This window comes from Paroedura picta, chromosome 6 (assembly GCF_049243985.1).
Source record: "Paroedura picta isolate Pp20150507F chromosome 6, Ppicta_v3.0, whole genome shotgun sequence".
NCBI lineage: Eukaryota > Metazoa > Chordata > Lepidosauria > Squamata > Gekkonidae > Paroedura > Paroedura picta.
Genome location: NC_135374.1, coordinates 87,084,141 through 87,097,786, shown reverse-complemented (window position 1 = coordinate 87,097,786; position 13,646 = coordinate 87,084,141). Strand labels below are relative to the sequence as shown.

General features: G+C 41.0%; 1 protein-coding gene across 3 annotated transcripts in view; it reads left to right on the top strand.

Moving 5' to 3' along the window:
* MGAT4A (alpha-1,3-mannosyl-glycoprotein 4-beta-N-acetylglucosaminyltransferase A) overlaps positions 1-13,646 on the top strand; it is a 78,461-nt gene that overhangs the window by 24,375 nt on the left and 40,440 nt on the right. For all 3 annotated transcript variants that reach the window (XM_077343464.1, XM_077343466.1, XM_077343465.1), the window contains exons 3-4: positions 12,112-12,279; positions 13,440-13,580. In XM_077343464.1, the coding sequence (XP_077199579.1) occupies positions 12,112-12,279; positions 13,440-13,580 (309 nt within the window). The remainder of the gene's footprint in view (positions 1-12,111; positions 12,280-13,439; positions 13,581-13,646) is intronic.

Below are 13,646 nucleotides of genomic sequence, written 5' to 3'. Positions count from 1 at the left end.
GGGCTATGAGTTTCGAACATAAGAGAATATGAAATGTTTTAAGACAGAAACCTCCTTGCTGCTTTAGCAGATCCTGCCCAGTTGGAATTTGCTTCTAAAGATCTACATATATCCTAAAATGTATATTTCTGAAAATCTGTGCAGTTTACGTCCTATAAAACCTCAGTTTTGGGACTGAGTGTTTTTCTTTTAGTTTGCTTGGCCCTTCCAAGCTGAGTCCTGTCCCTGATTTCTCTGTCTGCTCCACGTTATATTCAAGGATTTGCAGTGTGCTGCATGAGAAAAGCTTTTTTCAATGTAACAAGCCTGAAAACCAGGTTGGATTTTCTTCCTCTGAATTGCAAGTTGACCTATTTTCTTCACCACTTGATCATTTGTGGCAGTTCTCTGTCACTTTTAATAGCACCCATGGAACTGATATGAGTAATCAAACCACAGGGGACCATGAAATGAAAAACCTATCACTTTTCAGTCTGACTTTGAGGAGAATGCCTTCTGACTCTCTCGCAGGTACAATTCAGAACTATCTAGCCCACAACCCTCTTCCAGAATGCAAAATTTACTGGTTCTAAACCTTTATAAACTGTGAAGAGGAGCTCTTTACCTTGATAGTCCTGTGTACTGAGATATTAATGAGTATTATGTGAATACCAATCCACTAAAGACCCTGACTTGGATATCCCAGGTTAGCCCAAGTTCTCCAGATCTCAGAAGCTGACAGGATCAACCCTGGCTAGTATTTGGATGGGAGACCACTATGGAGTACCAGGGCCATGATGTGGAAGCAGGCAATGGCAAACCACCTCTGACCTTCTCTTGTCTTGAAAACCCCATGGGGTCACCATAATTCGGCTGTGACTTGATAGTACTTTCCACTACCTATCCACTAAAAGTCCATAGTAGACATTTGACATACCACAACGATGGAATTTTTTAAAGGAAGGTAAAATGTTAGTTGCTGTGTTTGGACCTAATTCATACCAGGGCTTCATGCAGTGGGTTGGCTGGTAGATTTGACCCTTGCATCATTGTTTCCAGTGTAAGTTGCCTTCCACAAAGATGCTGTGTGCTAAGGGAGAGGAGGGACCTACAGCAGCTGATGCTGTTTAGAGACACTGGCTTGGTCATTGTTCTTCTGTCCCGTCTTATGTACCCACTACTCTGGCTGCTTCTGGATTCACGCTCATTCACTGTGGTGGCTCCTGTCTTGTGGAATGGCCTGCCTGAGCATGTCAGAAAGGCTCTGAGTCTTGACTCTTCTGTCATTCTGCAGAATGTGCAAAACAGAAATAAACAGCAGGGCGTTTTAATAAACGGGTTAGGACTGTAGTAGAATGGAACAGCTGTGGAGGGCATCTTTATACTGGAGTAGAATTGTAGCCAGTTGCAATATGCATTGTAGCTGTCAAGCTGCTTTTGCTGTATTCTGCCTTGCATTGTCTGCATTGTTTATAGTAAATACCATATACATTCTTTGCATTGCTTTCTAATTCGATAATCCTTGTCCTATCACATTGTTCATTGTTTAATTTATGGTGCCTGATAGTATTGTTTTGTAATCTGCCTTGAGTCTTGGCAAAATGATATATTGTTATAAAGTAAATAATATTCCTCTGATGGTTAACTTCAATTAAATTTTGTTCCTTTATTATTCTATTGTTCTGGTGTGGCTGGGAAAGAAATATGGAGGATGAATGAAATGTGTGTAGTTGGAATTTCCCTGTTCCTTTTTGTCCCTGCATCCCCAGAAGCACATTGAGCTGGATCATTGTCTTCTACTGCTACTTTTGTTTCTTTAAAATAATACAGTATTTGCTGACTAATTTCCCCCCCTGAAAAACATGCCTCCAAGTGGGGGGGGGGTCATCCTATACGCCGGGTGCACTTCAGTTGGGATAGACATAGCTGCCCATAGTGGCCTCCCGATGCCCGCCCACCTCATTCTACATACCATTCAGTATCACGCGGTATCCAGCACGGCTGCGACGGGTCATCAGTGTGGCTGCGGCGAGCATCATCAGCGAGACAGTGGTGCCTTTTCAGCATGACTGTCTCGTTCTGCTCAGTGGGAAGCAGTGGCGCTCTGGCCCACCCCTTGTCTATGGAGAGCTTACACATGCACTTGCGCACTAGTGCCGGTCACAGGGAGATGCAGGGGCGGGCCAGAGGCACTGTGGTCGCACTGCGGCCGTACAATGGTGACAATGACAGGTACTGTAATGTAATGTAACAAACTCTATATTTTGAGTGGAAATGTTGGGGGGTTGTCTTATATGCCCAAAGCAACAGATACAGTGTTCTCAAGTGACCTCCTATCTAAATATAATAATAAACTTTATTTTTCTATCCTGCCCTTTCCATGAGACTTAGGGAAAGTGACATCAATCATAAAACATTAACTTTAAAACAAAATTTGCATTTAAAATAGTTCCATCTAATCCATTAGATTAGTAATATTGCACCTCGAAGGTATTGTGCATTTTTCTTATTAGGAGAGCACACTTGAAGAAGAAGAGTTGGTTCTTATATGCCACTTTTCTCTACCTGAAGGAGTCTCAAAGTGAATTACAGTCGCCTTCCCTTTCCTCTCCCCACAACAGACACCCTGTGATGGAGGTGAGGCTGAGAGAGCCCTGATATCACTGCTTGGTCAGAACAGCTTTATCAGTGCTGTGGCGAGCCCAAGGTCACCCAGCTGGCTGCATGTGGGGGAGTGCAGAATCGAACCCGGCACACCAAATTAGAAGTCGGCACTCCTAACCACTACACCAAACTGGCTCTTGTTAGGTATCTTCCCGTGATATTCCAGTGGGTGTTAAGTTCAGAACTACTTCTAGGCACTGTCTAGACCTTGATCTGCTTAGATTCAGCTGATGTGTTGTGTGCTTTCCAGCCACACTGTGGACCTTTCCACAGTTGTCCCTATTCTCCGGATATATTGGTCTCTGGGGAGGCAAATTGGGAGGCACAAATGCCAGTTGATATGCGTGGGCTCCATTGAAATACATTACAGTAGGAAAAGAGTTGCAAAGAAAACATGGAATGGATTTTCCATTACAATAAGACAGACTACTCAGGGCCTGGAATGACAGGTCCCAGCGTAGAATGACAGCCCCTGGGAGTACCACAGGGGATCTAGGACTGGAATGACAGGCCCAAGAGTGTAGCAGGTTTTTTTGGAGGGTAGGATTTATTTATTTACTTTCCCCATTAAAACTCAAGACGGATTATACAGTACAAGTAAATGCAATACGGACAAAAAGCACTGCATTGAGACTAGCATTACAGCAATCTGAAAGAATGCATCAGAATTGTACATGATATATGAAACAACACAGAAAATGGTATTAGAGAAGTATAAATGCAAAGCAGTAAGAGAAGGATAATAATACAGCAAGCCGATAATACATACATATTATACACACAGTCCCATCTCTTTATAAATGCACATTCCTGAACTATTTTGGAATAATATAGCCCTGTTAACTTTATTAAAATGCACTCCTTCAACAGTCCTGTTTTACATAGGCTGCAGAATGAACCTTCCTGACCTTCCTGCATCAGGTAGGCCATTTGACCACAACAGAGAATGCCTCTATGTGGGAAGTTGTGGATCTTGCCCGTTTGTAGGGTGGCATCCACAGAAGTCCCTGTGCAGATGAGCAGAAGTGTCATGACAGAGCATAGCATTTGCTGGCAGGGGCTCATGGGAATTGTAGCCCATGGACATCTGGAGGGCCGCAGCTTGACTACCCCTGCAGTAACTGATGAACAGTGTTGGAGTGACAGCAGAATAGATGTCATAAGCTTGATGTGGTTAAATTGAGAAAACTGTGCAGAAGCTACGGTAAGTGTTCAGCAGTTTTCCTGTATCGTGGCTTCGTTCTGATTTGAGCCATCTCCTATGGCTGTTCTAATGTTCAAATCCTGTTCATGTCTCTCCTGTGCAATGTGTGGTTTGTCCCTACAATACTGACGCTAAAGAGAATTATTATCCTGCACAAGGATGCATTGTTGAGACTTCTGTCATTTTCTCCCACTTTATGATGACATCTGCCTTGCATTTTCTTCTTTTCTAATCTCATTCCCCTCCATCTGCATGTTTTATTATAGTGTGCTTTATAGGGGATTACCATGGAGACCCTCCTCCTCTCCCCTGGCCTTCACCTAACAGCTTAGGCAGCTCACACCAATTAGCACTCTTAGCACCTTCTGAATATGATGTTGGTTTTGAAAGAGAGGCATGTTTTGCAAAATGATGGAGCTAAATGCCTAACACAATTCTTGAGGGGAGAATAAGTAGTTTGAATTTCTGGGTATAATGAAAATGTAGGGGAATGGAGTGCCACACGAAGCCTTTCAGTTTTCTCTCATTTGTTCAAGCTGTAAAGCTCCATTTGGAAAGTGTCACTGAAAACTACAGAGATCTAAGAATTTAGCACACTTACTTTGAGTATTGTCTTGGTGCATCCTGAAGTATTGGTTCAGGGGGTCTCACGTTCCCTGAGTTTTAAAGCTAAGGCTGCCCAACATTTTCAGCTTCCCTTAGATCAGCCTGTTCATTCTGCAGCCATCTTTGCGGCCCTTATTGGCATTTCATTTTAAATTTATTCCTACTAATGAAAATGGGCACAATGGTTTCCTAATGAAACTTTACTAATCATTTGTACTGTGATGTTAATATTTCATGACAGTTGCTGAACTTTTTGAGGTCGGCTGTTGATGCCGGGTGGCTTAACGAAGACCTTCAGTCCTCTTTGCTTGATGAATCTTTTGCAGAGAACAGAATGGCTTATTAGTAGTCCTCAAACATATGGCCATTTCTAATGCATTTCAGCACACTGCTGCTGTTCCAGTTCACAAGGTCTTCTAGTTCTGACTATTCAGTTAGCTGACCCTTATTTCAGCTCTTTAGTATACGGAGCAGGAGGGAAGTGAGCTACTACTTCCTGGAGGGAAAGGGTTGAATAGACAGCTTCCTTAAATTAAGGAAAGCTTCTAATTTCACACTGCTTGAAAAACATATCTTAGAGCTGAGGTGTCTCTGAATTGTTTTGGTATACCTTTTTCTTGCATCCATGAAAGAAACAATTACTGTGGAATAATATTTGTTATGATGCTATTTATATATTATAATAATACTGCTCTTATTACATTGTTTTGAATTGTGTAATTCATGTGGAATATCTGTGTAAATGAAGTGAATAAAAATTGCCTACATTCCCTGGCCCCAGAGAAATACACCTGGCCCTGACCCGGACCTGGTGGAATGAGCTCCCAGGAGAGCTGAGGGCCCTGACGGAGCTATCAAAGTTCCTCAGGGCCTGTAAATCGGAGCTCTTCCGCCAGGTTGAGGGCAGGATTAAGATCTAGGGCCCCCCTCAAGCTGCACTGTACCATTTTGTGACGTCCCTCAGGGACTGGCTGTGGGTAGGAGGATGGTTTTAGCCATCTTGTTGCTGTTTTTTTCTTCTTCAGTGTTTTGGGGTAAGGGTTTTACTAGGTTTTTATGTCTGATGTAACCCACCTCAAGTTTGAAAGAGGTGGGCTTAAAATTGAATGAATGAATGAATGAATTTAGGCTTTTAGGCTTATAAAAGAGTTGAGTGGCCTTTAATGTAGAAATGAAGAATGAGGATGGAAATGTTAATGCAGCTTGCTGTCTAAAATGTGATTCCTGTCTCAAGGACCACTTGTAGAAGAATAGGCTTGAAAATATTGTGGAAATATAAACCTATGAGAAACACTAGCCAATAATTGCTTATTTGGCAAGCCCTATGCATGTAACATTTTTAAAATGCTGGTAGCTTGTATTCAGCTTGAGGACTAAAAGCTCCATCAAACATTCAGTTGTTTAAGGGATCCATTAATGGACATTAGGTTCACATTAGAGACTCTGACTTCATATCGTGTTATGCGAAAATATATCATGTTAGTCTTTAAATTGCCACCAGGCTCCTAGTAGCTGGAGATATCCTGGTGACAGAGTTCAGGTCACTAGGAGAAAGTAGCAGCTTTGGAAAGTATACTGTATGGTATTATACCTCATTGATATACCTCCTTTCTCTCTCCAAATCCCACCGTCCTCAGGCTCTAGCACCCAATTGCAGGTGTTTCCCAACCTGGAGCTGGCAACTGTAGAATAGGTAGAAATCGCTTCTCTGAATATCTGTGGAAATCTAGGCAGGACCCAGCTATGTGCAGTGTGTTCATCCTGTAGTTGGGTGTGATGTGAGAATAAAAAATAAATCCCATTTGAAGTGCCCTTTAATGTTTTTAAGTCAACATTAATTATGTCAGAGCTGAATTTTTCTAAAACAAATTTCTCGTGTCTTGATCTTGTCATCTTTTCTGCTGTTATGATTTTCATAGCAATGGGGTTTTGTCTTTATTATTTTCGGGAACTGACTGCATACACAAGCACGTAGACCTTTTCGTATTCTGTTTTACACAGCAAGACACAGGTGTTCTGCTCCATTGGGGACAAACAAATTAAAGCACAATGCCCAAACTTGTAATATGCATATCTGAGATGAGATACCCTATTTCAAGATGTGCTTCTAGAAGTTGTGTGCATTTCCCATTAAAGACAGAAGTATAGGTTGGAGGCTGGTTGGTGCATTTGAGATAGTGATGTGACTCCAATAAAGGACCTGTGCCTTTTAAATGTAATGAGATAATAGACCACATGACAGACTTATTATTAATGAATATAAGAGTCATTTACTTTGGATTCTACAGTGTTTAGAAAGGATTGAGTCTTGTTTGTATCTCAACAGGACAGTTATTTGAATCCGCTTGTGGAAAAATTGAATCATTTTCCTCCATTAAACAGTAAAAATACGAAAGACTTTGGGGTACCTTTACTTCTAATATGTAACCAAGAAGGCTTTGATGATACTATACCATCTAGTGAACATTTACTTCCATTAAGCGGTTTTCAAAATATCAATATATAGGCATTCTTATAATTCACCCTTACATATCTTTTTATTATTTTTTCATGCTTGATTTAACTTGTCTGGTTTTATTTTAAATTTTAAAATTTACTCTTAACAGTTTCCTTGTTTTTTTTTTAAGTGGTCATCTCCATCAGGGGAGAATAAAACTATTTAGTTTATAAGAACTATTAAATTGTATCCTAATGCTTTACGGGGAAATAACTTTCCTGGCAGATGTACAACAGTTACATGTAGTCTGAAGAAGAGTGCTTGCACTCGAAAGTTCATGCCTTGAATAAATCTTTGTTGGTTTTAAAGGTGCTACTGGACTCTATTTCATTGTGCTACTTCAGACCAACACGGCTACTCATTTGAATGTACCACACCTGTGTGTCAGGCACATTTTCGCTACATGGTTTACAAGCCATGCAAACAAAGTTTAAATTTCATTTTGCCCACAGTTAAAATATTATATTGTAACTCCTTTACTGTTCAACATATACCAGTACGAAAAGTTGTAACAGATCCTGGGAGACAGTGTATTTAGCCCCACCTTCTGAACAGCTTTCTGTTGGGGGGTAGGGGATTGGTTTTTTTCTGTGGTTCCTGTATAAGCTTTTGGTTGTATTTATTTATTTTATAATTATATTTATATCCACCACTCCCACTGACATGGTTCATGGCAGGTAACACTGTCCTTTAAAAAACAAGCAAACCAATCTCTCTTGTCTACATGAAAGTTGCAGGCTTATCATCTCTGTGCACTTGTTGAATGCATGGTTTCTTTACTCAGTGCTGAGTTGCACCAGTGATGTTACCAGGTCAATTGGAAGAGCCCAGGGTCCATTCTGCACACGTTGGATGCTGCACTTTCAGTGCACTTTAGAAGTAGATTTTCCTGTTCTGCACAGGAAAATCCAGCTGCAAAAGCACATTGAAAGTGCATTATCCAATATGTGTTGAATTCTGAGACACCAGCATCTGTTGCTATCTGCCCAATAAGTCTGAAATATCTTTGCAAAACAAGTGATGTACTTTTTAGAGGGTTGTGTTTCAAGAAAAACTGGAAAGAGTGAAGGCCAGGGATAAGGTTAGTCTAATTCTTTAAAGCAATGCTGTGCTTTGTGCATGTTGATTTGGCAGTAGAAAAAGAGATGAATCCTCAAATCAAAATGATTTTTGCACTGGGTATCTAAGTTTTAAAGAGTAGGCTTGATTACAATCATACGTGGCTGGAGTTCTCATACTGGTAGAGAGGCCCTCATAGCAAAAATACAGGTTTTCATTCGCATATGACACCTTGTGTAGGATTCAGGAAGCACAAGAAAGGTGTTTATATCTGATCAGGGCTTCTAAATTACATATGATTTGACTATGTATTGCAGGAGTATATTGGATCCAAAGAACTGCAAATGAATTGGAATGTGCAGAATGGTTATTGGCTGATATCCCTAGAATAGAAAAGCTGCTCATGGGAATTGAAGGCTGCTTGGGAATGGATAGATCAAACTTGCATTGTATGGGGCTGCAATGAAAAATGGGAAATCAACAAAAATCCCATCTACAAACTGCTGCATTCATAGTTCAAGTTAATATGTGTAGCATTCTGTGCATGATTAAGGAACAGAGCAATATCATTCACAAGTCACCAAGTTCTCCTTTGCAAGAAAACAGTCTTAGAATCTAGGAATATATGGTTTGGCTCTGATGTGAAGCAGCCCATACAAGAACATACAAGACCATTGCTTGACTTGAGGGGAGCCATGTGTTTATTGATGCATTCATGAGGGTGATCAGCATGCAAAACACAGAGATTCCTGTAGTGATTGTTGTTTTAATGTCCTTTAAACCAGCTGAATGTGCCACATAGAGGCAGTTTTATATGGAGTGCAGTGAGTTTGAAACCTAGGGTTACCAGTTCTGGATTGGGAAATACTCAGGGATTTTGAGGGTGGAACCTAGGGCGGGCAAGGTTTGGGGAATACAAAGATCTTAGAGATTTATAATGACTCCAAAGTAGCCATATTTTCCAGGAGGATTAATCTTGGTCATCTGGAGCTCAACTGTAATAGTGGAAGATCTCCAGTGCCACTTGGAGGATGGTGACTAATGAAACCATTTTAAAGGGACTTCATTGTGGCATCTGGTTCAACCACTAGCTCATCTATGGTCATGGATGCTTGTGGATACAGAATGGAAAGTGACCTTGACAGAAATTCTTGGAATATTTTCCACTAGGAGCACTTGGCACTTTTTTAGACAGAAGCTGATTTCTTTTGACTTGGTCCATATATTAGTGCCTGTCTCTGAAAAGAGAGGATGCTTTTAATAGGTTGTAGAAGCTGTCTTGACACGTGCTGTGAGTGTAGGGCAGGGAATGGTTCTGTCTTGTGGAACTTTGTGTGTTAGGCCTACTCTGTTTGAGAACAGATTGGAAGACTGGGGAAAGTTGTAAAATGAAACCACTGAAGGTGCAGGCATAGAGTTATTTTTCTCAGAATGGAAAATGTCAGGCAGTTCAAATATTTACATTTAATTTCTAAAGTCTAGTGGATAACAGACTTCTTTGTGCTCTTGTACAGTTTCTTTAAACACATAATCTGTTATGAGAGTTCTTGAATGCTGTACTATGTCTTTTAGGATCTTGAAACTAGTTCTGGAAAATTTTCACTTTATAAAAATAAAATGTTCTGACCCTTTTATTGTAACATTTGTTATGGCTTAGCAGTAAGAAAAGACAAGGTAGAAACCAGTTCTGTTTGGAATTCTTGCAGTATTTTTTAAAAATTCGTCTGATTAGTCTTCAACACTGTAAATAGTAATATAAATACTGCCTAGTGATCTGGAGTCTTTTATATCTGTTGGGACTTTGAATAAGATATCAGTTTAGCTTCGACCTATTATGCACTCCAGTGGCCGCACCAGACTGCTGCTGGTTTCTTGTTCCCCCGCTGCTTCCTGTGTATGCTCCGGTGAAGATTTCCCCTGCCAGACATGGTCCGACCCAGATTTCTACATGTGCACACGCAGCCAGGGCTGAAAGATTCTGCTGCAGTTTGCCAAGGAAGCAGCAGGGTTTTTTACTTTCATGAAGGTTGTGACGCAATTCCACCTTCATGAATGTAAAAAAACACCCCATTTAGTTCCACACCACAGGGAACCGCCATGGACCCGAATGCGGCATGTTCTGTCCCTGCCAGAACACCATAGGCATTCTTACACGTGTGCACAGGCTTGGCCCACCATGATTGCTGATGGTGCCCAGCTGAGTGAGAGAGGACAATTGTGAATATAAAACAAGAAGAGAGCTTAGTTCCATGCCTGCATCTCACTCACTTGCAATTGTCCCCCCCCATCCCAGTCTTCGGGGACTAAGAGTGTGAGGTTTCTACCAAAGAATTAAGGTTCCATGCCTGAAGGGTTTTCCCCATAGTTTGGTGCTTTGTTTTAAGGAACCACAAGCCTCTGGGTCTAACTGGTGCAGAGGGAGATATGTAAGAAAAGTAACATTGATGTTCTTATTGGTACTGTCTCTCTTGGGGGATTATAGCAGAAGGTGGGAGTTTATGACTTCAGGCACTTCCTTACTTTTGCTCCCATTTAAGATTAAGTCAATTCCCTTTACAATTACATCACCAGATCGTCAGATGTGGTAATTATAATTTTAATTATTAAAATATTTATATTTGCTTACAAAATCATAGCAATAATAAATTACTGGTGTTGAGGGGGATATAACAACTCTTTTAAAATGGATAATTTAAAAGGTTGTTTGCAACAGGTTAAACATACTGTGACACAGAAGTTATTATTATTATTATTGTTGTTGTTGTTGTTGTTGTTGTTGTTGTATTTATACCCCACCTCTCCCCAAAGGCTTGAGGTGGCTTACATAACCCCGTCCCCTAAAAACCATAAAATAACAATAAGATCCAATAAATTTACAAAAGTTATGTTAAAATGTTCCTGCAAGAAGCTTGATCACACTTGTTTAGCAATTTAGCCGCTTAATTAGTCAATGCTTGCTATGGGGGGGGGGGGGAAACCACTGTCTGAATGTTGGCCCGAAGCAACAGAACAAACTCTGAGTCTAGTGGCTCTTTTAAGACCAACAAAGTTTTATTCAATATGTAAGCTTTTGGGTGCTGCCCACTTCTTCAGATACAATTCATCGGAAATTACTAGTCCATACATACCGGAAGAGGGTGAGCAATAAATGATCATACAGCATAATGAAGATGGTTAACAGATTCTAGGGATGGGGAGGTTCTGGGGACACGTATGAGAACAAGGGAGATAACTCTACACACCCAATTACTCCACTTCAAATAAGATGCTATAATGTTGCCTCTATGCTTTACAGAAGACAGGTGGAGCATAATGGCAACATTCAGTTAATTACTCTCAACATTCCACAAAAAAGGATACATCTGTCTCCAATGTTGACATATCCATTTCCTTTACTATATTTCCCCTAGGAATTAAACTCAAATAAATGGTAACTATGGATAGCTACGAACCAGTGCACAAACCAAATTTTGCCACAAAATTGGCCCATTTTGTACCCCCTGAACATTTCCTGAGCTTTTGTATGGTTTATTTTGGGAGATTGGGCCATTTAAACAGCTGAGCAGGCTTAGGGCGATTTACATGAAACAATGATAATAAATTAACACATGCATTTCTATGTATTTCTATATATTTCTAACGTATGTATTTCTAGAGGTGATAATTTCTTACTAGAAATCATTCATAAGGTATCTCTTGCACTTGTTGAATTAAAATGGTGCTCTGTGTCATTGCAGTGAAGAGCAAAGCAGCAAAGGTCACTCAGTTGTTTGGGTAAAAAATTAAGTGCTTTTAGTTTTGTGGCAGAATTGTAAACTGATTTGTGAAAGCTGCTATTCTTTAACAGAAAACTCCTGGCGTTGTCAGCTGTGGATCTATAGCTGAAACCAACTAAGTCCCTCGCTCCCAGATAGAGAGTAATAGACCTTGCTGGACAGGGGGAGGGGAGTGGGTTAGTATCTGCCGTTGTGATATTGTGTTTTAATTATGTTTTAATGTGTTTTTATGGGATTTTATTGTTTTTATGAATTTCTGTAAACCACCGCGAGACTTTGGAGAGCGGTGGTATATAAATAAATAATCTGAATTATTTTATATCTAGAAAAGCTAACTGCGTATCAAAGGGAATTTCACGCTTTGAAGGAACGTCTTCGCATAGCTGAGCATAGGACCCTCCAGCGCTCCTCTGAATTAAACGCCATCTTGGAACAGTTCAGACGTGCAGTGGCAGAAACAAATGGAAGTAGAGATGCACTGAATAGCGTTTCAGGTACAGGTTGAAGATGTGTTTAAAATGTGAAATGATTATTGTGATGCACAGGAGAAGATTCTGCCTTCCCCCTATTCCGCTTGGGCCAATCAGATTTGAAAGGCTGAATGGAATTTTGGGGTGAGGCAGTGTAACAGCCAACAATCAACTGAAAAATGGGAGAGGGGAGTTCTAGAAGATGGCGGGTCATGTGGTATCCTGAGTTGGACATTTTATTTCCTACACTATTTCCAGAGTTATTTTAAAGATTATTTTTGATCACTCTAATGGGTTTGAGAGATCTTATGTGCTGTATTTTGTTATGAAATTGTGGTATTTTGTTATGTTATGATGGGTTTTTTAAATTGTAATTTCTAAGCCATTCACAGAACATACAAAAGGGTAGAATATCCATTTTAAAATGTTAGTTTAAAAGTTCCATTCCATAAATATGAAACATCCAGGTACTGGTAGAAAGTGCAGTCAAGTCACAACCGACTTATGATGACCCCATACAATTTTCAAGGCAAGAGACATTCAGAGGTGACTTACCATTGCCTATCTGCTTTGTGGTCTCCCATCCATATCTAGTAACAAAGACCGGCCTTGCTTAGTTTCTGAGATCTGATGACATTGGGCTACCTTGGACGTTCCAGGACAGGGTGTCTGGAACATATTGTTATACTAGTAATCAAGCCCACTGTACTTACAATACAGTGGGTGCTAGATCATGTTCTCGCGGCTGGCGAGTCGGCAGGCTGCCGGCACGCAGGACATGGCGGCCTGACGCGTCGCGTGGCTGGCGGGTGCTCCCTTTGCCAGCGGCCTGATGCGTCGGAGGCGCTTCGCGCCTCCTGACGCGTCAGGCCGCCGGCAAGGGAGCAACTGCGAGCCGCGCTGTGTGCAGCTCACAATTGCTCCCTTGCTGGCGGGGCGGGAATCGGAGAGGCCAATCGGCAGGCGCTTTGCGCCTGCCGATTAGCCCCTCCAATGCTCTGTCCGGAGGAAGGGTCCAATTGGCACCTTTCCTCATCCCGGACAGAGCCCGCCCTAACTCCTCCCCCCAAGCCCTTACAGCTTTATTTAATCTGCCGCGTCCGTGACGCCGCGGGTGGGGTTTAAGATTTTTGTTAGATTTCACTGTTGGATAAGTAGTTATGTCTCTTTTGTTGTGTTTTCAGATGAAACATTAAAATTGTTGAAGGAGCTAACAAGCAGAAAATCTCTTCAAGTGCCAAATATATATTACCACTTGCCTCATTTACTGAAAAATGAAGGAAGTCTTCGGCCTTCTGTACAGATCGGCCTTGGACGAACAGGAGGTAAATTGACAAGATTTTTGTGATTGATGTTCTTAAATATATGTCCAGACTTTGTGGCTGTAGCTA